Source organism: Ostrea edulis, chromosome 6 (assembly GCF_947568905.1).
Source record: "Ostrea edulis chromosome 6, xbOstEdul1.1, whole genome shotgun sequence".
Taxonomy (NCBI): Eukaryota; Metazoa; Mollusca; class Bivalvia; order Ostreida; family Ostreidae; genus Ostrea; species Ostrea edulis.
This window is the reverse complement of record NC_079169.1, coordinates 31,697,274-31,724,507: the sequence shown is the minus strand read 5'-3', so window position 1 is coordinate 31,724,507 and position 27,234 is coordinate 31,697,274. Positions and strand designations below refer to the sequence as shown.

General features: G+C 37.6%; 1 protein-coding gene across 5 annotated transcripts; it reads right to left on the bottom strand.

Moving 5' to 3' along the window:
* Positions 1 to 22,573: 22,573 nt before the first annotated feature.
* On the bottom strand, positions 22,574 to 25,033 carry LOC130047427 (uncharacterized). Of its 5 annotated transcripts, none has more exons than XM_056142426.1 (2): positions 24,774 to 25,033; positions 22,574 to 24,483 (listed from the first exon to the last, which is right to left on the bottom strand). In XM_056142426.1, the coding sequence occupies exon 2, from the start codon at positions 24,474 to 24,476 to the stop codon at positions 23,754 to 23,756; it is 723 nt and encodes a 240-aa protein (XP_055998401.1). In that variant the 5' UTR covers positions 24,477 to 24,483; positions 24,774 to 25,033; the 3' UTR covers positions 22,574 to 23,753. The 5 variants fall into 5 exon arrangements, with proteins under 5 accessions (XP_055998401.1, XP_055998404.1, XP_055998402.1 ...); XM_056142429.1 differs by having other exon boundaries at positions 22,574 to 24,493; positions 24,785 to 25,033; XM_056142427.1 differs by having other exon boundaries at positions 24,785 to 25,033.
* Positions 25,034 to 27,234: the final 2,201 nt, after the last annotated feature.

Below are 27,234 nucleotides of genomic sequence, written 5' to 3'. Positions count from 1 at the left end.
TGAAATTATGGTCGCAAAGGAGAAACTAACAATATCTTAAATCAAACCCTGTGTGAACTATTTAAACCCTCCTTCAAACGCACATTGTGATGATACAGAGAATCCTCAAAATGACTCAGTGACACTGCAAGATGCGCTTCTACAATATGTAGGTAACAAAATCGAATCTCAAATGGGATTATCTACCAAGAGACTGTAAGTCGAATTAAAGACTGCGACTAAAAACTAAGTAAATCCTAAGTTTCAGACAAGGGAAGTATTCTACATAGATCAAGATGTCACTTTAAGTTCATATCACTGTCCACAGGCATGACTGTCAAATGTCTGGCATTTATGTGTTAAATGATCATTGTAGGTGAATTAATACAGTAGTAATTTAGGCAGTCTCATCTGGCCACTTATTAATTGGCATGATTTATGATCGCGACATATTTTCAGGAAAAAACCCAAAAGTACAACGTTAGAATGTTTTTGCCGTGTTTTCTTTACTTTGATCTAAACCAACATATTTCGGTAAAAAGAATATTTTTTTATTGATGAATTGCCAGTTGTTTTTACACAGCTTATGAACCTTGTTACAACTGTATATGATTCAATCTTTGGCCGTTAATAGACTAGCTAGGTTTTCGAAATACAAAATCAAATATACAACAAGCACTACATGTATGCCAATTTCAGTATGTCAATTATACATGTATATACACAAAAGTACGTTTAGAAAAAAAGGGGGATCCGATATTGTGAAAGTCTAAAATACTTATTAGGGAACAAGGTATGATTGTTAAAACATATGGTCCTAAAAAAGAATGAATTTCAGAAGAAATAGAAATTTTGCTATTTTAGGAGAGTACAAAGACTGAATAGTGCGCGGGCAACTAATATCCCGCTACAATACATTAATATCCCACTACAATACATGCATTTTGTGTGTGTGACGTCATAATTGTGTTAGATTTCCCTGAACGTTTTGTTTGGGTTTTTTTTAAACCACAACAACGAAAATTCTCAGTAAATATCATGCCATTTTATAAAGGGTGAACGGAAGTGCCGACGAGTAACAAACTACATGTATATACATTAAGGATACCGTACATCTGTCTGCTTATTAGTATGTAAATGATATAACTTTGTATTCAATCACCTCAGCATAACACAACAGAAAGAGTCTGTTTTGGGGAATGTTGAAAGTTAGGGATTGTGGCGATGATGTGGCATATACATTCATGAAATTGATTTTTTTGTTTTTGATAAATTTCCGATTTTCAGAATTTTGTAGCATCAAAGGCCACGACACCGTAGATGAATTTCTTTCGATCAACATATGTTTTGTTGAAGAATAATCAATATCGAGTTGGCGTATGTTAATCTATATACAAAGGTTGTAGAATAAAGCTTGGATACAAGACCTTTTTTCCTCATTTTTGTTACAATTTATATAAGTCTTTTTTAATGTCCTATGGTATTTCAAAATTTTATCAATTTACTTGTCTAAAACATCGGGCCCCTAGGCCATAAACTGAAAATTTCAAACTTTGTCCTGGACAAATCCATATCAAAGTCATTTAAATTACTGTTGAGATAAGATTCTAACACGATTCAAAAAATGTCAATAAAATCTATGAGTAATTTTAACAAACTAAAAGTATATACAAAATCTCATTTCTTATGGCCAGGAAACCTGATGTCTGAAATTTTGTTATAAATGGTAATCCATTAGATAATAAAAATACAAAATCTTAACGTACAGGTACAATATAACTCTATACTCATGTAACACCATAGTTTTTCTTTTAGCAAAATCTTTAGTTATGAATCAGTGCGCATGATAGAAATATGTAGACATTTCATAGATCGGGAACTATTAAACATCTAGTAAACTATTTGATACTAAAGTTTTATATTTTCTTTAAAAAATATTAAATTATCTTAACCAAATAATAAAAAATAAAATCCCGTGGGGATCCGGGTTAGAATAGGTCCTCAGTACCCCCTTGCTTGTCATAAGAGGCGACTAAATGGGGCGGTCTATCGGATGAGACCACAAAAACCGAGGTCCCGTGTCGCAGCAGGTGTGGCACAATAAAGATCCCTCCCTGCTCAATGGTCATAAGCGCCGAGCATACATGTAGGTCTAAATTTTGCAGCCCTTCACCGGCAGTGGTGACGTCTCTATATGAGTGAAATATTATCGAGAGGGACGTAAAATAATATTCAATCAATCTTTATTAAAAAATATTGTCAATGGCAATAACTCATGTTTGGTATTTTCTCTATGGTATGTTTATTATACAATGATCTCCCCGATATCCACATATAATGTACATGTATTTACTGTATAAAGTGACAAATTTTCATAACTGTTAAATTTAACATTTTGTCATTTTAACCAGTTTTTATGTACTTTTCACTATGCTGTTTAACGAATATGTGCGATTTTCTGATGTCTCTGAAATCTCAGTGGCGGATTTGAGCACCCCTCCCCAAGTTTCAAATTTAAAGGGACTGGTTCACGTTTTTCGAAAAAAATGTTTTTCATTTTTTATGTTAAAAATTAAAATTATAGCTCATTGAATGTTGACAACCAAAATTTGGATCATCTGAATGCAAGTATATGAGCAATATTTTAGGTTTGATTCTGTGTTATGTAAACAAAGATTCGAGCCTTTTTATGTAAACAAACAAAACCGTCAAACGCTGTAATTTAAAGCATCTTCAATTTGTACAATCACAAATTTTAACTTTTAAATGACACATTTTACCTAAAGTATAATAAACTTGGCCAATATCCATTTATTTTGAAAACCTCGTAAACAATAACACACCCCCATCTTTGTTTTCAAAACAAATAATAAACTCTCTATGATGAGCTTCTTTCTGTCAAGATGAATAACCTTAATTTTATGGTGAAACCTAAACATATTAGACTGAAGATTTTGATCATTCAAATTGAGTGAAAAACAAAATTTGGAGGAAAATCGTGAATCAGTCCCTTTAACTGTTTAAGGTAAATCGTGGTCTCTTGTTTATAAAAATGTAAACGATAAAAGAAGCAATAATTTCTTCAACTCTCGCAAAAATAAATGACAAAATCTTTTGATTTATTGAATACCTTTTATTAGGAGAACTTACATTTGTTAAAAAAAAACAACTTAAAATTTGTGTCATTTTATTAATTTCACCTTATCAAAAATGTCAGAAAATAGTACAAACGATTAGGAGACATAATGCAAGCCCTGTATAATTCAGGAGCTTACGGGGGCTTCGCCCCATGGACCCCCACCAGGGGCCTCAAGGTGGCCCCAGACCCTCTGCCTCATATATATACGCCCCTCTTAACCGCAATTCCTGGATCCGCCCGTGTTTGACATTTAAAAAGGTGGCAACACATACATTTTCTTTAGAGTAAACGATCAAATTAAACTACATTAACTGAAAATTAGTAACAGTTTTCCTAGTTTGAACTCATTAATAATGCAAGATCACATTTGGGTAGCTCACTCACCATGTGGGTTTGCTTTATGAAATACATGTGTTCATAAACGTGCCAACGCCTGTCACGACTCGGGAACTCCGTTTTGAAGGTCATATCCGAAATACCCGTGCTTCTCACTTCGTTTTGCTAAGGTACAAACAATACAGATCTATACCTACACTGTACATGTACCTCTTAACGTTTGGCGCATTAATGTATGACGTAATAAATTAATGCGCATTTTGCTTGAAAATGCTCCGATTTGAACAATTTCTAAAACCATGTTTTGATGTACTAACCAATGTCGTGATATTTGTGGACAGTAAGAATCGTATCTACTTTGTATAACTAACAATCCAGTAAAAATATGCATGTTGATGAACGGAAATTGGCAGTTGTTTTGAAAATGTATAAAATGTTTCCCGTGGCACAGCTATTATCATTCTAATGTCACAAATATTCTTTAGACAAATCGTTACATGATGACTAGAAGATGGTCTCTCTCGAGTTTAAAATGGTAATATATGGGACAAAGACGAGCACATTGATGTATTGCTAAGTACATGATAGTGTGAGGAACTTACACGGGGAAAAGATGTAGGAAAGTAAACTTATCAGAAAGATTTTTTTGGTCTTTGACAATAGTACATACAGTTGCACACAGATGTATTCCAAGAGTAAACTTGAATTTCAATTAATAAACAGGTATACATTAATTGAATGTGGTACATGTATTTCGAATTCCCGTGGACACAGCCACGTGGAGATCCGGGTTGGAATAGGTCCTCAGTACCCTTTCTTGTGGTAAGAGGCGACTAAGTGGGGCGGTCCTTCGGATGAGACCGCAAAAACCAAGGTCCGTGTCACAGCAGGTGTGGCAAAGTAAAGATTCCTCCCTGCTCAAAGGCCGTAAGCGCCGAGCATAGGCTACATTTTGCAGCCCGGGAATAGTGTCGTCTCCATATGAGTGAAAAATTCTCGAGAGGGACGTTAAAAAATAATCTCATAACTACTATAAGCAATACAAAATAGATAGTTTGGCAAATATGGACCCCTGGACACACCAGAGGTGGGATCAGGAGCCTGGGAGGAGTAAGCATCCCCTGTCGACCTGTGATAAGGTTGAATGATGTCTGGCGTTCTTTACACACTTATTTTGACAACGGATTACTCTCTTTACATGGTGAAGATGGAAGGTTCACGAATGTAGAAACCGGACAATAGGGTTTCTGAATTTCTCCTAGGTATACGATCCCACTTCTGATGTTTCAAGTGGTCCATGTTTGTCCTGCTATTAATTTTGTATTTTGATGAGAATGATCACCATTTCGTTATCTTCACATTTTCGTCCAGACTTGGTAAAGCTATGAAAACCCTCTTTGATAGTTTCAGTGACGAGCCGTCAGTGTCATGCCTACGTTTTTAACACTACATAGATACCACATGCACAGACAGGTGGATTGTGATCTTGACACTGGTAATGCTATATTAGAATCTTTGATAGACGTTTATGTAAGAATTGCGTAATTATTGATGTTTTGTGCAATATTGTAGTATGCTGTATTGAAAAGTGTGTTGTACATGTAAAGTGTTCGCTGTTCACCGAACGATTTACGTGTTACATGGATTGAAGAATGCCTTCTAGTTATTTTCACGATTTCTTTTTGTAAGTCAGTTTTCACGGTTTTTATGTTCATTCTATTTTATTGTGATGGTTAAGATAATATTTACTGTATACAGATTGTTACACTAGACAGCTTGGGAAAACAGTTGAAATATGTCAAAATGTGAAGCTGATATATGAAATTATCAGAAATACTCCATGGACAACTAGAATAATGTATCCTAAAGAAATAAGCTTAAGGAAATTATACATACTATTTGACATCTCAAAATAACAAATACCCAATTTCTATGTCCACAAAAATAATTTTATACATGTAGCACTACTTCAGGGCAAATGTTTCTGTGCACTAACGGTGCGCAAATAATACCCCATCCTTCTTTTGAATAATAAATTCAGTCTCGACTCCCCCACCTCTGCATTTTTTCACAATTTGGAAATAAATTCCTCCTTGCTATGTTTTGACATTTCGGTATTTTTTGGGTAAAGTACAAATGCATGTATTTTATTTTTTGAAATGAAAAATTTCAGTTATTCTGTAATGTTTATGATATCAATATTCCATTACTGTTGTTGATTTGTGTATATGGAATGAATCTGACAAATGCATGGACATATACCTTGTGATAGTTCACTACACATCAAGCTCAATCCAAAGCATAAAATACGACATTTGTGTTCATTTACTGTTCTTTTCAGATGAATCGAAAGCAGGTGGCACCTTGTCTTTTTCAACGAATATTCGTATTCCTTTCCGTGCATCTGACCCGAATGCGGAAGTGAGCTTTTCTCCGTCGTCAAGGGATACAATTGAGGACCCCCCCCCCCCCCCCCCCCTCCACGGCGGTATAATTATGAAACATTGAAGATAGCTTCTCTAGAACAAATGAGCTATAAATGAGGGGGGGGGGGGGGGGGGGGGGGAACCCAACAAACCTTTACTAAAGCAGAAATGAAGTTTGTTCATATAATCCCTAGAGTTAAGATGGGGTCACATATCTGATATAAGACTATACAGCGATAAGTCTTTCAAAAATGTTCTTCCTTAGTACAACTGACCCACAATTAGTTCATGTGACCCACTTGTGAGAATTTCACCTCCACATACTGATATTGCTGTGTAGCAAGTTATTTTCATGTTTAACATAAAAATGCTTCTTCTGTGTTCAAAGAGAAATAACACGATTTTTCAAACGGAAGTCAAGAAGTCGGATCTTATACAATAAAATTGCAATTTTTCGCCAGATAAAGCGAGCTTGCATAAATCTATAATTATAATGAAAATTAGCATATGATTATTATTCAACGTTGGTATTTGTGTCGTTATTTCTTGATATATTGATTCAACAATAAAATATTTGACATGTGTGACCTAACTTAAAACTTTCAATTTTTGTGTAGGGATCATCATCTGACATAACGCATCAATGGGCGTTTGGAGAAAAATACTCCCTGGAAATCATACGATAACTTTAGTATTTGAGAAGTATGTGGTGTACATATATCAAAATAGTTTCGTGATTCCTTGTTCCATGAAATATGTTACATTAAAAAAATTCGGAAGCCTTAGAATTCTGTAATCTCCAAACTTTCAAATTGAACATGGTGGGATAATCTCCAGATCGTCAGATTGATTGTATAGTGTTTAACTTCCCTCGTCAGATTGATTGTATAGTGTTTAACTTCCCTCGTCAGATTGATTGTATAGTGTTTAACTTCCCTCGTCAGATTGATTGTATAGTGTTTAACTTCCCTCGTCAGATTGATTGTATAGTGTTTAACTTCCCTCTGGAAAATGTTTACTCATATGGAGACGTCACTAATACCGGTGAAGGGCTTCGAATTCAGGCCTTTGGTCGGCGCTTACGGCCATTGAGGAGTGGGGCTTCTTTAACACGCACGCCTACTGTGACACGGGCCATCCATTTTCAAAATCATCTAGACCCGTGAAATTCGCACCTGATGCCGAGTATTTGGCGATGAAACTGTCACTACCTATTTTAACGACTTAGGTCTGTTGCGGCCAGGATTCGAACCCCGACCTGAGGGGACGAACACTCTACCTCTTGACCACTGCGGCGGATTCGACAGATTGAAACTGTTTTCAACATAGTTATTATTGTGATCGATCTTTAACATATTTAAACACATTTCGTTAAATCATTACCTAACAGATATTAAAGATCTTTAACTTGGGAGGTTTATCAGTACAAGCATGTTGAAAATAGGTTAAAAGAGAATCGTATGCACATGCAAAACTTATTCCAATTCATAAAGTAGTAAATGTTTATGATCAGAGTTACAATTGTCTTTAGAATTTTAAACATCGATGGTTTATGCAGAAAAATCTTCATGTACCTACTTTAAATTCTGTATAAACAAGACTGATAACCTCATGTTAATTCTCGTAACGTTCTACAAAATAGTCATGTGTTGACGTGGAAGAAATGATCAAGAAAACAATTTCTTTTGAGTGCTTTATCCGATGGTTTGCTGAGTATTTAACTCAGCTTTCTGTTGCTATACTTTATATTACATCAGCACTAAAACTGATTTCCAAATAGCTTATTATAATTATTTTTAAAAAAAAACTATTCTTGTACAATGCCACCATAAATACGACATTTGCATTGTAAATTTCACAATCAAAGAATGATAACTCTGATCGAAACTACCGTCCCGAAGTTATTGCTCACCCTATCAACATTTCTAATGGAGCTGGAAACAAGTTCTTAAAACGTTAACTCCTTAATATAATTTAAATACTTGACTTCAGTTGCTGGAACAGTTCCAGGAGTTTTACCACTTTTCCGTCAATAAAAAAATCGTTGCAGTCCCTGATGACAAACACCCTGTACTACGGCGAAGGGAAGACTTGGAAAATAAATATTATCTGTTTGTTTACGACCTTCGATATTTCCCCACTCGTATAGAGACGTTTACCAGCTGTAGGTAAAGTACCACAAGTTTAGACCCATGCCTAGTGCTCAGCGGACATGTTTAGGAGTTAGACCCAAGCCTAGTGCTCAGCGGACATGTTTAGGAGTTAGACCCATGCCTAGTGCTCAGCGGACATGTTTAGGAGTTAGACCCATGCCTAGTGCTCAGCGGACATGTTTAGGAGTTAGACCCATGCCTAGTGCTCAGCGGACATGTTTAGGAGTTAGACCCATGCCTAGTGCTCAGCGGACATGTTTAGGAGTTAGACCCATGCCTAGTGCTCAGCGGACATGTTTAGGAGGCTATCTTAGGACTAAGAAACATCTTAAGATATACGTAGGTCACTTCCCAAGTGCGGTTTCAGAAAGTATCCTAACTTATTCGGACAATCTGTCTTGGGCAAAAATGGCTGCGCTCATGTTGTTGCTGGCTCGACGAAATCGTTGCACCAGGCGTGACAGAGTAGTTAGGGCATTAATAACCCTCTTGATTACCTTGACGATGAAGCTAAATGTACATGTATTACATAAGAAGGTATATATACATGTGCTTTGAAGATAAACTCCAACGTCCTAGTACGACATTTCAGACATTACTTGTGTCACTGTAAGTAATAACTGCATTGCGATTGTATGCATCTGGGAGTTTCCAGACAGTTGTTCGTGATGCGCACATTTCAAAACCGAGTGTGTGATATGACCAAGTGTCTTATTAATGTGGCCAATATACATATTAAAATGCATATTAAATCAAATTAAATGGCCAAAAGATGAATAAATTTAGTTACAGCAAATATGCCAAATACCATTGGGTACATTGATGGAACACACACCAAGCGTTAAAGGTCATATGAAACGATATCTGAAGAAATTGAGTTAAGAAATTGAGTTATGTATGAGAATTCATTAATCAAGGTTTATTAAACAATAATTCGATTTTAATTTTTTTGTTCAATGCATTATAACGTCATAACAGCTGATCAAATGTACTCGATCACGAAAATTATTTTTGATGATCGTGGCTGATCTCCCTTGCTGATGACGCCAAAAAGACCCACTGTGATGTAAACAACTAGGCCTTATAACATGATAGGCCTATAACGAAGTATTTTAAAACTGCATAGCTTTGAAAAATGCCAAAGTGTGCTGCATTTAATTGTAGTATATGTGTTAGGTTGTAGAAGAGGGTGCATATATACCTCTTCCCAAGGGATACCAGATTTAGAAGAAGAAAATATATGGGTATACAAAATCTCCGACGCGATGGATTCAGTGTTGCCATGGACATTGCACTTCAGTACATCCGTCGGTAGCCAAACAATGTGGACACAAATAGATCAATTTCAAATCAGACGCTGTGCCAATAATTTTATATTTTCCAAAGACTGAGACAAATCAAAATATAAATTAAAGTCAACCGCTTAGTTAAAGCGAAGACACTGGTATGTATTACTAAATTACACAAAGGTTGGATATCATTGTAATCACAAAAAAACATTTTATCAATGAACGTGAACTTTGAATAAATCTACTCAAAATTATATTCTATTTTCATATCTTATCTACATTACAAACTCTATCAGTCAACAGTATATTCGTATAGTTTCATGTTTATTAGGCCTACACGTGTAATATAGATGTACCTACACGAGTATCCCAAAAGTGTGTAATTTTTATTTTCTTATTATTAATTGTAAAATTCAGTTGAATTAAAATTGTAAATAAACCTTTAATTCTGAAATTCAAAAAGAAAATCAAGAAGTATCATTCAGAAATTATAACTTATATTCCATATACTATATCAGTACTGATATTACTATACATGCTTATCAAAAATTTTTATTTATTTTTTCTCATTAAAATAATATTTGAACAGCGGGGATGTAGTGAGAAAGTAAATACCTGCTATAGAATTGTAAACGCAAGCAATTTTTTACGATTGAAAAATATAGAAGCACCTCCCTCTCCCATTAAAACAACGATTTGTGAATTTTATACTTAAACTGGGACACATGAGGAAACACTAGCTAATTATGAAGAACCGTGTGCAAGTACAACAGATGACATCCATGATAAATTTACCACATTTAGGGTACTCTACACTGACAAGAATATTTTAGCGCTATTTCAATATTGTGATTATTCGTATCCCGTGGGGATCCGGGTTAGAAAAGGTCCTTGAGCAGTACCCCTTTGCTTGTCGAAAGAGGCGGTTCTTCGGATGAGACCGCAAAAACCGAGTTCCCGTGTCACAGTAGGTGTGGCACGATAAAGATCCCTCCCTGCTCAATGACCATAAGCGCCGAGCATAGGCCTAAATCACCGGCAGTGGTGACGTCTCCATACGAGTGAAATATTCTCGAGAGGGGCGTAAAACAATATTCAATCTCAATCAATCAATTATCTTATAAAAAGGAAAATGGGATTGCCATTTCAGATTTTAAACTATTTCATAAATGAAATGTACACAAGTTCAAACGACTAGAACTAATCTTTTTAATTAAATAGATAGTTAAACTTCAGTATCTGATGGCATGGGGTCTTGAAATCCACAGGCATAGATCTGCATGATGTATGGACAGTACTCTCTCCCCCCCCCCCCCCCCCCCCCCTTCCATTCTGAGTTGTTTTTTTTTGCGGCGATAATTTCTCCAAAATATGTGGATTCTCTGTCTAACCCATCCCAATTTCGATTTATGTAATCGTTTGAATTTCCCACTTTTTGTAAGATTTAGAGATTGGCCTTTTACCAGCTTTATTGTTACCGGTAGAAGGTCAATCTCTAAAGCTTACAAAAAGTGGGAAACGATTACATAAATCGAAATTTGCATAGGATAGACAAGGAATCCATGCATTTTGGAAGAGAAATTATCTCCGATAAAAAGGTCAGAAAAGGAGGGGGTAGTAGTGGCCATACTTCAGGTGCCTGTGCAGTGTTGACTTTTTCAATATCATCCTCTGTTGAAGAACGTTATTCGCTTGCCGTGCATAATTCCTGACTGGTTTAAACTGATATTGTTGAACCACAAAATCGGGTAGTTCGTTAGAAAACAAAAATTAATCCATATCCGTTAAATGCAGTGAGATATTTCGTTGAACAAAACGGTAGGCCTACACTATTTCATTGCGTTGTTTACATCAATGGGTCGTTGTGACGTCACAAACACACATAATCAAGAACGATAAGCGGGTAACAAATTCATTCTATGTACAAGTTTACAGCTTTATTTCTTATCAATCCAAAGAAAATAATTTTTTATTAAACACTGTTTGACCTTCATTCATACCCATCTTTATGTTTTTAAAAGTAAAATACCATTGTTAGAAATCGTTTCATATGACCTTTAATAAACATCGTTAGGCCGTTCTTAGCACACCGATTTTGACTACGGATTATTCCGTTTACCTGATCAAGATATAGGGCTATTTGTGCTGTCAAAAAACATATCATTGATACATGTAGATTTTATATAGAAAAATCTATGTTGCTAAAAAGCTGTAAATATACTGAATATGAGAAATACTGGCAGAATATATGTGATTTGCTTTAATTATGTACAGTTAACAGATAACAATTGCTTTATATGAAATGATTGAGACTGATCAGTAGACCAGGCAAAATTCTTCCCCTTACTTCCCTTATCTCTCTCTCTCTCTCTCTCTCTCTCTCCCTGTCTCTCCCCATCTTTTCAAAATTAAATACCTTTCACATTATACATGTACATATGCACTCATAAATATACACATATATGTTTGTACTTGCTTGAAATATGTATATACTATATTATCATGTCTTGTTAATATGTAAATGTTTATTTATTGTGAAAGCAAAAAAATAAATGAATTACAAAAAAGATATAGGGCTCACGGCGGCTTTGACCGGTCGACAGGGGATGCTTACTCCTACATGAAGATAATGAACAGTGATCAATCTCATAACTCCTATAAGCAATATAAAATAGAGTGTAAGGGCCTCCGTGGCCGAGTGGTTAGAGCATCGCGCTCAAAGCACACGGCCTCTCACCTCAGGTTGGCGCGGGTTCGAATCCGCCGGTAAGTGAGAGAATTTCCCAGTTTACTTTCGGAAAGTTGTTGGTCTCTTCCCAGGTACATTGTATCTGGGTTCTCTCTTCCACCAATAAAAACTGGGTGCCACCAGATAACTGAAAAATTGTTGAGTGTGGCGGAAAACAGCAAAACAATCAATCAAAATAGACTGTTGGGATCAGGTGCCTAGGAGGAGTAAGCATTTCCTGTCGATCGGTTACACCCGCCGTGATTCCTTTATCTTGATCAGGTAAACGGAGTTATCCATGGTCAAAATCAGTGTGTCGCGAACGGTCTAACAATCGGTATGAAACACGTTAGACAGCATTTAACCCAATGATAGGTTCTATTGGCAAACTAGATCGTTATAACAACTATAGAATTTGCGAAATGCTGACTTTAAACGAGACTGTTCAAATCCCTGTACCATCAACATGATTTTCAGTAGCTTGACTCGATTTAAAAACTGACCATACGCAGAACATGCTCTTGCGTATCGAATCAGTTCAGATATATAAACTCCATATGCAGGTGATAATGGAATATTGCTACATGAAGATGGGAAGTTGACGATGGGGAAGCTGAAATCATCCCGTTTGTCATAAAGTTGAGTTGTTAGTTTGCCGTCAATATCTACTTTCAATGAAATATCTAAGTATGAAGCGGAAGTGGACGACTCTGTGGTGTCTTTTATTTCCAGGGATATATCGAATTGGCGTATGAATGAAAGTTATTATTGTTAATAGATAGAACGTCGTCGATATATCGAAATGTCGAATTGAAGGCCACAGCAAGATATTTTTTCTTCTCACGTAGAAGTTTCTGAATAAATTCTGCTACATATGAATATAAAAACAGGTCAACTAACAAAGGAGCACAATTCGCGCCCATGGGAATTCCGAAACACTGTTGGGAGACCTATTCACCAAAGACCACGAAGATATTGTCCATGAGGAACTCCAGCATATTTTTTTTATTTCAACTTCAGAGTACTTGTGCGTGGAATCAGAGTGGCGCTTAACAAAATAATTTTGTAGGAATATGTTGCGTTTTTCAATTTTTGTTGAAGAAGCAACTGTTTAAGATGACAAAAAGTCTAGTCTTTGATTTAGCGTGAGGAATGGTCGTGTAAAGCGTTGAAAAGTCATACGTTTTGATATTGTCGATTTGAGGAAAGTTTTGCGATTTCAAGTTTACTAAAAGTTCTTTAGAATTTTTTAGAACCCGTATTTGATTTATTCCACTTCTGACACACGTAGTCTCACAGTATGTTTGAAGTTTCTCCTTCACAGCTGTTAATATTTTCATGAGGAGCATTAATAGGAGCTTGGTAGAACATTTACTGGATCCAGCAATGTATCTTTGTAAGGGTTTTTATGAATTTTAGGTATCCAGTATAGGTACGGCAATTCATATTCATCCGAGCCATTGACTGGGATATTAAATGTATCAAAACCTGAAATGGTTTCGAAGAATTTCGCCCTGGCGGTGAATCCCATAACTCCTATTAACAATATAAAATAGAGAGTTGGGCTAACACCGACCCCTGGACATACCAGTTTTTAGAATTCTGTGCATGTTTATTATATGAAAATCCTGCCGGAATGAGCCGAGATCGTCAAAATTTCATGCCCAAATCGGCGATCGAGTCAATGTTTTTAAAGTAATAATTGATATGCCGATAGGTGTGAAAAATGCATTATGTCTAATGAGAAGACGGCTTCCGGATAATGTAGATGAACTGAATAATTAAATCTTCAAAGCGAGTTAGAATATACCCAAGTTGAATTAAACCATTATGCAGTTTTCATTGCACAGATGCAGTGTGCTACCAGAAGCTGTTCAATTATAAATTAATTTGCGTATTGATGATCACATATATCTTAAATTTCATTGGTTCATACTTATACGGTGGAAACATTTAAATATCAGATTATTTCCCTTGAACATCACTTTGCCATATTACTTGTATCATACAGGTGTATATAGTGCTCAAAACCCATAGTGCTACGATTCTCCGTATTTGCTTTTTTAAAAGGTGCTTAGTGTGTGTTTTCTTTCACTGTGAAATCATAAATATAATTGTGTGTTTTAGTTTGAGAAAGTGCGTTGTGTGATAAAATGTCTGTTATTCGTGGGACATTCTCAGCTGAAGTACCTTCATCATGTGCTGGACAACGACTTCACCGTGTAATTTTCATCGGGATCCACATATTTCCGCTCCGGAGGAATTCTCTGCAGATCTGGGGAATGAAGAGGAGTGACCTACACTGTCACCATCTTATCGGCTGCCCGCGTCTGTGTCATCTGTGCCCGCGTCTGTGTCTTCTGTGGTCGCGTCTGTGTCTTCTGTGGTCGCGTCTGTGTCTTCTGCGCCCGTGCGTGTGTCACCTCAACTGTATGCCAAAGTGAGTGCAAGTGCGCCGAGGAATCAACAAGTGTGCCTATTGGTCGTAAGAATGAGTTGTCTGCTAGTCCTCCTGTTACCTCGTCTACGTCCACACCGTTGGAATCGAAGCCCGCATCGACCTGGACAAGAGTGACGAAGAATACGCAGAATTATTTGAGGAAGAATCGCGCTACATTCCCAACCGGATACTCACCTGCAACGTTGGAACAAGAATCATTTAAGAGAAGATGTCAGAGTGGATGAGAAGAAAAGGGTACCAGTGAGCACGGAGAAGAAAAATGTGAACAAGAATACAACGGTCAAGTTTGTAAGGAAGAGTGTTTCTAGAGAGCAAGAGGAAGCAAGGTTTTTATTTCAGGATAGTGTGGCTATAGCGAGGTCTCGTGCCAGAGTGAAAGGTGGTGGTGTTTCTGTGTATGCTTTGGATGAAGTCATGCATGGACCAACGACAGATCATCGACATTCTGCGAAAACCGGATCCTAATAAAGTGTGTGATATTCCGCCGGTGAAACCAAGGGGGGGGGGGTTGTTTGAAATCTACGTGATCAACAAGAACGCCGACGACTGGAGATGCGACCAATACCTGTGGATCAACAACGGAAGTTCAACTGTCGAATTAGAGGGGGTGATCAACTTCAGCGAAAATATTTCAAAATGAAAACAACGCGAAAGAATTCGTAAAAAAAAATGAAAAAGCAACCGGGTCAACAACTTTTACGCGTAGTGCTTACTTCCTGGAATCGAACCGAAATCTAGTGCTAATACGGTTCGTCGGCGACGAAACTCCGTACAGATTCACTACCGCATGGTAACAGCAAAAAAGAAAATGAATTCGTGAGAACGTGTCCATCTATTATCAACAGTCTCGATTGGAGTCGGCATTTCCCAAATTCTATGGTCGTTATAACGATCTAGTTCGTCAATGCAACCTATCATTGGGTTAAATGCTGTCTGACATGTTTCATACCGATTGTTAGGCCGTTCTTGGCACACTGATTTTGACTACGGATAACTCCGTTTCCCTGATCAGGATATAGGGCTCACGGCGGGTGTGACCGGTCGACAGGGGATGCTTACTCCTCCTAGGCACCTGATCCCACCTCTGGTGTGTCCAGGGGTCCGTGTTTGCCCAGCTATCTATTTTGGTTTGCTTGAAGGAGTTATGAGATTGATCACTGTTCGTTATCTTCACCTTTCATTCAACAAATTAAAGATGACTCTGAAAATGGATTATCGCCATCTCAACTTTTCGATAAATTAAATGCAGCAAATAGAGTCTCCAGCGGTGAATATATCGGTGTCATGAGCGCTCGCGATGTAAAACAGGTCAAGAACATCACAACAAGTGTTGATAGTGTAAAGAAATTAAGCAAAGACAAAATCTATAACTTAATTTTGCTAGGCTATCACTTAGATGGATTCGTTCACGAAATTAAGGTTTTTCCTGATTTGGGAGCTAATTTAGGTTTACCAGAAATGTGTCAAATGTTTAATCAGTTGTTAGACATAGATGATTCAAGTTTTTCAATTTGCATGGGCTATGATACTACTTTTAATCTTGGTGATTTCTATGTTACTCCCTTGATTTTCAGACATGTACATTTTGAGAGTAAACCAAGTATACCATTAACTTATTTGGTTCACGAGCGTTTATTTGATTATATAGCTGAAAAAATCCCCAAAATTATCACAAAGAAAATTGCAATTGTTACTGATAGGGGAAAGGGTGTCCCAAATTCTATAAGCAAAATGTTACCGAATTATGTAAAGTTATATTGTTGGAATCACTTTAAACGGGATTTTAAGTTTTGGTTGCAAAAGAATGGTGCTCAGAGCAATGAAATATCAGTGTATATACAGGGTCTAATTCAGGTATTACAATGTGATGAGGATAACGTGGAAGAAGTTATTAATGATATTACTGAAAAATGGTCACAATCAGCTGTGAATTATTTTAATACATGTTTAAAAACTGACATATTAGGATATGCAGCAAAGTGGATAATCCAACAATTCCCAGGCCTTTATAATCCCCTTTCAGGTATCACTAACAATGCATCAGAAAGTCTAAACAATGTTTTGAAATTACATGTAAATGCTAAAAAACTTCCAGTAGATGCCTTGGCGCTAAGTTTACAATTATTGCAGTACATATATTTCTACAATATTCAATGTGGAATGACGGGTATTGGTCAGTTCAAATTATTAGATATTTTTTCTTGTCTAGAGATACCAAAAGATGAGATTGTGATCCCAAAGAAATTATTAGAACCTGGTGAGATTATAGATTACTATAAGTATGTTAAGGGTACGTTAGGGAACTTAAAATTACCTTCCGAACCTTGTTGTGATGATTTGTGTGATCCTGTTATTGATAAACATTCTGATGTAAAAACGATTGAAATGGATGGCCAAGTTATGCCTAAACGGCATTAAAGGTTTACGTCGAATATTTTTGCCAGTGCCATTGACACCAGTGCCCCTAAAAGAGCAAGCAACATTATGTACCAATAATTTTGTTTTTGTGCTAAGAAGGTACTTTTGAAACTCAGCACACCAATTGTATTGAATGACCAAAACTTGCAGCATTACTTTTTTTTTTAATCCAATGCCAATACGAACCTGTATTAATAATTTTGAAAGTTGTTTACAAATTTTGGCAATTGGTATTCTTCATTCTTAGTGATGACTCCATGCGTCGTCTTTACAGGTGGTCTGGACAGAAGAGCTGTTTTGTAAGGAGAGGTTGGTGTAGACGGAATAGCCCCCTCGATGTCACCAACAACAGTCCCTTTCTGGCTGAGATGTAACCCATCCCTGCTGAGTAGATTTCTCTGGATCTTTCCTTGCATGCTAAAGGACTGGTGCCCAACGTAGTGGAGTTACCTGATTCTGGAAGATAAAACCGCCAGTCGTTGATTGAGTTGGTTGGCCTTGTGGTTGAATTCCATGAACCCAGGTCTCGGCGTTGTCCCAGGGAATTCATTATCGACACGGGGAAGGACACCAGACAGGAGGATGTGGGCTGATGGATTTAATGTCCAGATGTTCCTTGTAAGATCCTGGAAGTCATGCAGCAGGTCCTGGATGGATGGACGGCAGGATATGTCATTGGCACCAAGGTGCAGAACAATGACAGGGTACGCCTTGATGGTAGGCTCTATCTCCCCAAACATCTGATGAATAAGATAACCTGAAAATGACAAAACATCAGTATTAGAATCAGACACGTACTGGTCAAAATACTTAGTCTGGGAATGACGTGCGATCAGAACGGGAACTGTTACGGGAACCATGATTAGATTATAGAAAATGAAAATGTGATACTAAAGAAAACTTACCACTAAGGAGACTGTTGAATCCAGCAGAGGCAGAGCACAAAACACTTGTAGCTGTGTTGACTTGTCAAATGTGACTGAGGCCCTAATACTGATATCTTCCTATTTATTTTGATTCCAAATTCCAAATTCAGCTAACTGGTTTGCTTTCACTGTCATCACTTTGAAGTGACTGCCTGAGTAACTGGATACTCCATGACATGAACATTGTTCAATGCTGGTTGTGACTTGTCCATAATACTGACAATTAGCATCTTAAAGTTGAGGGATTTAATCCTTGATCAGTGTTTGGTGGTTTAATTATATATCATTTGGTCAATTTGTGAAATCACTCAAAGTCTCTCATTAATTGCAGGTCCTATGTAATTAAAGAACCTGAATTATTTGGTTGGCTTCATTTCACTTCAGATAACTGTCAAGTAGTAGGTGAAGTCAAATGAAAGTGCTAGATAAAGAAGTTAAAGGTTTTTAAAAAAAATAATCTAATAATAAATTAAGTACTAAATATCATAATGCCATAAACACAGCGGTGGCCGAGAGGTTAGATCGTTCGCCCCGCATGCGGAAGACCGGGGTTCGAATCCCGGCGACAGACCTAAGTCGTTAAAAACAGGTAGTGACAGTTCCATCGCCAAACGCTCGGCATCAAGTGTGAATGTCACGGGTCCTCGGAGATGACCTTAAAAACGGATGTCCCGTGTCACAGTAAGTGTGACACGCTAAAGAACCCTCACTGCTCGATGGCCGTAAGCGCCGAGTATAGGCTTAAATTTGAAGGCCTTCAGCGGTCTTGGTGACATCTCCATATGAGTGAAAAATTCTCGAGCGAGACGTTAAGCAAGATAATAATGATAGCATATGCATAGATAGATATAAGAGATGAATACGCATGTAGATCAATCTCATAACTCCTATAAGCAATACAAAATAGATAGTTGGGCAAACACGAACCCCTGGACACACCAGGGGTGGGAACAGGTGCCTAGGAGGAGTAAGCATCCCCTGTCGACCGGTCACATATGTAATTCACCATCAAGGACTTCGACTGTGTACAGAAGCTTTCCGAACCTCTCCTGTAGATAGTTTGTATGTTGAGGCCAACGAACCACCTCTCGATCTACGTAGAATAACACTTACATGACAATATATTGTTGAATTAAAAGGTAGCATTGGCAATCCTGCATTTAATTAACTGCGTTTTCCATTCGCAGTTCGAACATTTATATGACAAAAACAAGAAGTGTATTAAGTAAATCGGTCTACGAGTTAAAAAAACCCAACATAATTCTCATTTACCTTTGGACATCGTAAAACCCTCATCACTTTCTGAGATATCACCATGGAAACTACTAAAACCCAAAGTAGACACATCATTTTCTGAATATAAACAATCTGGAAAAAATCCGTTGTTCTCAAACAAAAGTTATCCGACATAAAACAATCCAAACATACTACAATTGATATCTATACACATGGTTCGCAAGACCAAAATAAAGTCGCTGTTGCTGCTGTAATTACAAACGGTGTTTTCTCTACACGACTTCTGAATGAAGCAACAATTTATTCCGCCGAAGCAAAAACTATTCAGCTTGCGTTTGAATACATAAAAACTTATAATGACAAACAATTAACTATATTCTCAGACTCCCTATCATGTCTTTAGTCAATAAACAACATGGATATTGATCATAAATATATTTTAGATATCTCACTATCTCTTAACTAAAAAACAAGGTAAAATAGTTGAGTTCTGCTGGACCCCAAGTCACATTGCTATCCATGGCAACACCAAAGCGGCAAAAAATGCACAAGATGATATTGTACACTTCAAAATCCCCTACATTGATTTTAAATATTTCATTAAACTATATTTAAATTCTCTTTGGCTAATTTATTGGGATTTCTGTGACATAAGTAAACTTTATTCTATTCAAAATTTGTGTAACATCGTAATGAAACGCCAAGACGAAATGATTATTTCAAGAATACGCATCAGACATTCAAAATTGACTCAATCTCGCCTATTAAACAGAGAACTTCAGCCTAAATGCATATCTTGTGACTGTCCATTAACTATACATCACATTCTTTTAGAATGTAGTGATTTTACGCCCCTACGAAATAGACTTTTTAATAGTGTTCAATCAATCAAATAACTTTTTACAAATATCGACAATCATTTTATGACGACACATCAACTCCAAGACTGATTTGGCAGTTTTTGTCATGGCTTTATACATATAGAGCAAATTCTTGACAATAACAACGGTGCCACGAGTTATGGCAAATGAGTATACAAGGTGAACCAAACACCAATAATGTACAACGACAATGAGCTACATCGACTTTGTCAACAGTGTATGGCATAGCAATATCAATGAAAATGAGAAAATGACAGAAGCCCAATTATTGGCCCCAGACCCTGGAAAACAACAGAAATCTAGGACAGGCTTCAAAGTTCAAAATTCGGCCATATGTCGACGAGTACCTGCAGTGAAGCAAGGTGCGCGTAGACATCAGCCACATGCTGCAAATTTTGGCCCCTGCCATGACGAACTGCCCAATATGGATCAACTGACCTCAATTAACTGCTCGAGGCGGAAAGTGCTGAACCCCCTCCCTAATAATAGTCAACCCCCCCCCTCCCCTGAATGGTATTCAGGAATATAGTTTTACCAATGTCAGTTAAGTGTACCCCGTCTCGAAACAAGACCGGGGAACATGATTTGAGATCAGGGTACGAAATATAACCCCATGCACTCATTGCACTATTTATTCTCTTGTGGGACATTTCTGCTGAATTTAATGAGAACATATGACGATAATAAGTACGAGGCAAGATTTCAGACCAAATGAATCTGCAATTTGGCAATAATTGATAAAGTGTATACATAGTTTGCTTCATAAATCTTTGCAATTGTCTAAGTGACATGGTCCCGATGCTGTTACCACCGCAATGTAACATCAAAACATCGGGAGGACCAAATTGAACTAGCCTTTGGATCTTAGATTCCATATGCTCCCAGGTCATGCCCCTCTGACCAAACCATCTAATGGCAATGTTCTTGGATAGTAGGTTGAGGTGCTGATTACCAAAATAGGGTTTAGTGTAGTTGCATGCATGATATATCAAAGATGATTCGACTGTGTGGATACCTGCAAACTTAACATACTGTTAGTGACCAGTATGATGTTGCAAGCACCAAGCTTGCCTAATGACAATTCATACACGAATATACGATTTAACTGCATTAGACTTCCATCTACCCTTGATTTTGATATGTTCTTCTGGGACCCCAAGAGATGCATATGGGTTGCAACCCCTATTCTAAATGAATGGGATTTAAATGTAGATGTATCGACTTCAATGAACCGTAATGCTTTGTGCAAGATTGAAGTAAACTGATAAGAAGTGAGTGGCTTACCGTTTAGGTGGATTAATAAAGGGCCAGGTGATGTTGGTCTAGAATGCAGATAATGTTGTAACGATTGAAATAGGGTAGAGGTTTCATGATTGAGATCTATCTGAACAATGGAACCCACTGCATACTGATCAGTCTTCGAACCCCTAATACGCAGTTTAATTTGGTTCTTATAGAACCCAAGATCATGAATGGAAATTACGTATGAAGTGTTTGTAGAGACTGTTAGCTCGCTAACTCTTAATTAATGCAAAGAAGGCCAAATGAAAAGCAACAGTAAACAAAGTTGCCTCGTAATAATTTTTACAGACTGAAGGAAGTGCCAATGTAACACGATTGAATAGGGCAACGAAATAGGTGCCCTTATGTGCTTTAATGGGTTTAAACGATGCATGCCTTCTAACATCTTAACAATGAAAACTTTAGTTGTGTCTTCTTTACCTTGAATTTGCAAATGGTAACTTAGCTCGCTTATGTAGCATTTTGCTGTGGAAAATGATATGTTCTTTGCTGATAGATAAGCTAAGTAATAAACAATTTGGTCCACAGAAGGTGGCCAAAAGGATGGAAGTTGTATTTAGTCCGAAATTCTGTAAATGAGTCTAGAGCCCTGCTATAAGTAGCCGCGGTGTTTTTGGAAACTGCTGCTGCTAAAAGTGCTTCTATTCGATACTCAAGACTTGCCATATTGCTGGAGGTATCCGTGACGGATATTTCTCTGCCTGTGGGGCAAGGGATTTGAAGCGGTCCCACTGAAAGCGAGAAATAGCATCAGCAATCGAATTCCGACATCCAGGAATATGAACCGCTTTTATTTGTATATCGTGTCTTAAACAGAGCAGCATTAATGGGCGTACTAACTGCATGACCCTTTCCGATTTGCTCGATTGTGAATTTAAGATGTGGACCAATGCCAAATTGTCTGTATGTAGTAACAATTTCTTAGACTCAAAGCTACCCGCCCATACCCAGAATGCACACAGAATAGGAACTAACTCGAGGAAGGTTATGTTTCGGAGAACCTGAGAATCCCAGGTACTAGGCCACTTAATAAAAGCCAACTGTTGTTGTAAAATGCACCGCCTCCGCAAGATGCGCAGCTATCCGTAAAAAGGTTTAACGCAGTATTTGATGATCATAGGAGATCTGGAAATGGAGCAAGGCCATTGAAGTTTTCAAGGAAGTCTAACCAACCCCTTGCATCTTGTTTCATGCCTATTGTGACACGAAGTCGAAAGTGTGGTTTACGGATATCAATGGTAGAATTATAAAATCGACGGTTGAATGCCCGACTACCTGGGACTGCCTTTGCAAAAAAAATTTAAAGAACCACACAAAGACTGCATTTGTGTAAGTGTGACCTTCTTGGACGACGATAAAGAGATCAAGGCTTGTTTGAGTTCAATACACTTCTGTTCTGGGATGAAGATTGTTTGGCTAATTGTGTCAATACCCAAACCTAGAAATGTAAGTTTGGTAGTTGGACCCTCAAGTTTGTCTGAAAAGTAGAGAGAGGTTATAACAATGATCAGACAATGGTTTACCAACAAACAAGAAATCGTCGAGATAATGAATAATGTTACTGTTGTGTGATTGAGTAGCTACTATCCAATGTAGTAATGAGGAAAACTTCTCAAAAGTTGCGCAAGCAATAGAGCAACCGAATGGCATGCATTTATCAATGAAGAATTGATCACCTACACAAATATCCAACAAAGAAAAATCAGCAGGATGTACTGGTAACAACCTAAAAGCACTAGATAAATCCATTTTGCACAATAATGCCCCCTGCCCTAACCTTTGAATCATTTTGATAGCCTGATCGAATGATGCGTAAGCAACTGAACACAATTTCGAGTCGATAAACTCATTTACACTATTTCCAATTGGGGCAGATAAGTTGGTGATTAGTCGCCAACTCCCATCTTTTTTAGGCAAAACCCCAACTGGGTTGCACCTTAAATTTGACAAAGGGCGGTGGTGAGAACAGCCATACGACCTAAACTAATTTCTTTATGAATTATCTGGAGTAAGTCAACCTGATGCTGAGTTGCAGATTTCAAATTTTGTGCCGAAACCAAGAGTCTTAATCCAGTGTAATTTAAACTGAAACCGTGCCTAAAACCATTCACAACGTGCTGGACTAACTGAGTATCAGGATGATCACGAAGGTAATTTTTCAAAATGGAATGATTAATGGGTGTTGAACCTAGGTCCCATATTTCTTTGACTTTGATGGGTATTGGATTGTGCTCGGGGGTTGAAGGGACGAAAATTGTGCTGACTTAACGGTTGCCTGGGTTGAGGGTTGGATGTTGGGTTTGGGATGTTAGCCTGAGGAGATGGATTACTTTGATTGACCCAACAATGTAATCTAGGATGCGACTTATTACAATACATGCATAAGTGGAGGTAATTACAGGGCTGGCGAAGGCATGGACCCTTAAAGTTAAAGTCGAAACATTTATGGGTAGGTTTAGTGGGGGGTGATTGGCTTTGGTTAGAAATAAACATTGCTCAGCATCAACGGAACCCCAGGAAATGTTAGGATTCTTGACAGGCGTAGCCTGATTTGCCTATCATATTCGATCCACCCACTAACTGATCTGTTTGCTGCCAGTCTAACTATGTGCATATACTTGAGGATGCCCTGGAGATCAACAGGGTTCCTCGTTAAGTATATACTTGCGAAGATTAAAAATGCATCTGTCCAAGTATGTATTGCTGTAATTCTTTTAGGTGGATTTTTTGGTTGGATGACAAGCTGGCCATTGACAACTGAAACCCGTTGTTCATTGGAAATTTCAAATTCAGACTGTATTAACTTAGATAATTCAATGTAATCTCGGTTCCAAATTTTTTCCTTGATTGTTTGTTCAATGTGAACGGCCAACTCGTCGCCAACACTAACTAGTGGTGCTATGGCAGGCTCATGATAAGAGTGCATGGTATTGGTAACATTTTCACCTGAAGTTTGTTCTCCCCTGTTTTCATTAATTGGGAAGTTAGCCATAACCTGTTGATGAGGGTCCACAACTGCCGGAGTGCTTAGAGGGATGACTGGCAGGCTAGGCTGAGTAGGGAGGTCAGTGGCCATGTGAGTTGTCACAGTTGTAGGTCTGGCAGAGGCGTGGGCCCTCGTCTTCCTGGCTGCGGCTCCTCTTGTCCCAGCCACTGGACCAATATATGGAGCGTTCCTGGCCCTCCGTTTAACTCGCAGCATGATGAAACTACAGTAAACTTTTATAAATTATATATACATGTATCTGTTTATATCTATAATTATATCTAATCCCAGTAAATATAATGGAAATTGTAATTAATACTTATTAATTGATAATTAATAACTAAATTGTAAATGAAATTGAATTCGCACGTTTTTACAAAATGGCGACGCCATGAAGCATGACCGAAACTCAGACGCAGGCTTAAGCAAACACCAGGAATTCAATGCGGCATCATCGAGGCATCATTGAACTAAAAAGGAAAAGTAGGGACCTACCGTACTGTCCAGTTTTACCTACAGTATACCTACAAGTGAGACCGTGGTTGGTGTCGAAAAGGATACGCCTTAGAGATTGCCTGCAGATTCGGAATGTTCAACACGTCTTAATCGCAGCAGCTACAAGTTGGAAAAGGAAGCTTCCTCATTAAGCATGCTCTTATAAGCATGTACTGAAAACGTGCATGTCACTCTCATTACATGAGAGTTATCTTTCTTTGTATATGTTGATGATGAGTTGCTGGTCGGCATAAAAGGAGTGAACTCTAAGGAGTTAACTCTGAATATTATACAATATTTACAAGAATGCGACTTGTACAGAAAAATTTGAAAACTTTTTAATAGAATATTTACAAGAATGCGACTTATACAGAAAACTTTGAGAACTTTTATTATACAACTTTTTATATCTATGCGACCTGTTTATGTATTTTTAACTTTAATGTCCGTCGGATGGGACGTTTAAGGGTGGGACGTATCAAGGATCACAACCCCCTTGGCACGCAAAAGATCGTTTCCCTGATGTTCGAAAAAGAGTACGCTCACTGGGGGCCGTCAGGGAAACTCAAACACTCACAAGCAAACATATTTCAAAAAGTTGAATGGCTGAAATATTGCCAGAACGGCGTAAAACATCAATCAATCATATGCAGTCGAGCAATATGCAAGACCGTACAGAGAACAGCAACTTCTGAAAAGGCTTGATGAAATCAGTAGTGGAACCAAATATGATGTTGTACAGCAGGAAATTCTTGCTCCATTACAAACGCTTCGCGGGTCAAATGTACTTATAAACATGAGATCACTGACCATGTTGCAATCTTGTCAGGAGTTTTGTTTGGACTTGCTGGAAGAAATAGCAGAGCGGTATATATTCATGTTTACATATTTTGTAAGAAATATTTGCTGAGTTTAAAAAGAAACTAGTATTTCAAAAATAATTGAAGTTAGATCATGTGTTTGACTCATGTTTATTTATGAAGTGTCCCTTCCTGATGAAGATACTTGTTCAGTTAGTTGGCAAGGAGTCAACGTCAAAATTCGGACCACTCGCTGCAGTCATTGGGATTATTTTGCTCCAGCAAAATCATATGGCCTCAGCTTTCCAAAGACTTGTATCCCTTGTTTGCTTGAGGGGTCAGATGGAAGACAGTGTTTGTTTACAATTATTTTCCGCATATTGCTCTTGCAATTCATAATTGATTGATTAAGTAATAATTAGTGAAATGACAGTATTGAAATGCTATCCGTCCTCCTGTCCCAAAATCCTGTGAATGCTTCTCCTATATGGTTTATCTGATAGACTTGAAACTTTGTGCAATGCTTCATTGCCATTTGTAGATGTGCATATTGTCTGGATGAGAGGATCCTGCAATTACTAAGAGGGATTGAGGCTTTAAAATAGCGTGTGGACACTTCTCCTATATTGGCTTATCCGATAGACTTGAAACCTTTCACAATTACGCTTCAGTATCATTTCCAGATGTGCATATTGTAGGAAGAGGAGGATTCAACTGTTTTTCTTAAAGTTATAGTGGATTTGAGGGCATAAAATAGCTTGTGAACACTTCTCCTCTTATATGACTTATTTGATAAACTTGAAACTTAGCAAAATGCTTTATTGCCATTTGTAGATGTGCATATTGTCGGGACAGGAGGATTAAACTGTTATCCTTAAAGTTATAGTGGATCTGAGAAGTGGAAGATGAAGATAACGAACAGTGATCAATCTCATAAATCCCATAGGTAATACAAAAGAGATAGTTGGACAAACACGGACCCCTGGACACATCAGGGGTGGGATCAGGTGACTAGGACGAGTAAGCATCCCCTGTCGACTGGTCCCACCCGTCGTGAGTCCTATATCCTGATCAGGTAATCGGAGTTATCCGTAGTCAAAATCAGTGTGCCAAGAACTGTCTAACAATCTGTATGAAACACGTTAGACACCATTTGACCCAAATGATAGATTGTATTGACGAACTAGATCGTTATAACGACCAAGCATCTAAAAGGCAGATCATTACATGTAAGTACCCGAAACAAAAAATATGTTTAAGGTCATTGTAAGAAGGGATTAATGCTTTACATCTTCATGTTGCAAAGTCTTCACATATTTCAATGGTTCTGTACACCAAGTGATATCGGCACACCTTTCGTTAAGTAACCCCAGCCGATTTTTGCATTTTGTTTGCCTCCAATACGATATTTCCGAGAGTTACACATCCAACGTTAGGATTATCAAACGACAAACCAATACCTGCAATTTTCCAAGAACATGATTTTATTTTAAATGATACAGAAAACACACACCAGATGATGCAATGCTACAAGGTACATATACACATGTACTTAATGTACTTTTACAATATAAGGTGATTAATAAGCAAGGCATCAATTTATATAATTCATCATCATTATTATTATATATGTATATATAGCACTGATAATAGCTTATAAAAATGGGTCAAAGACTCAA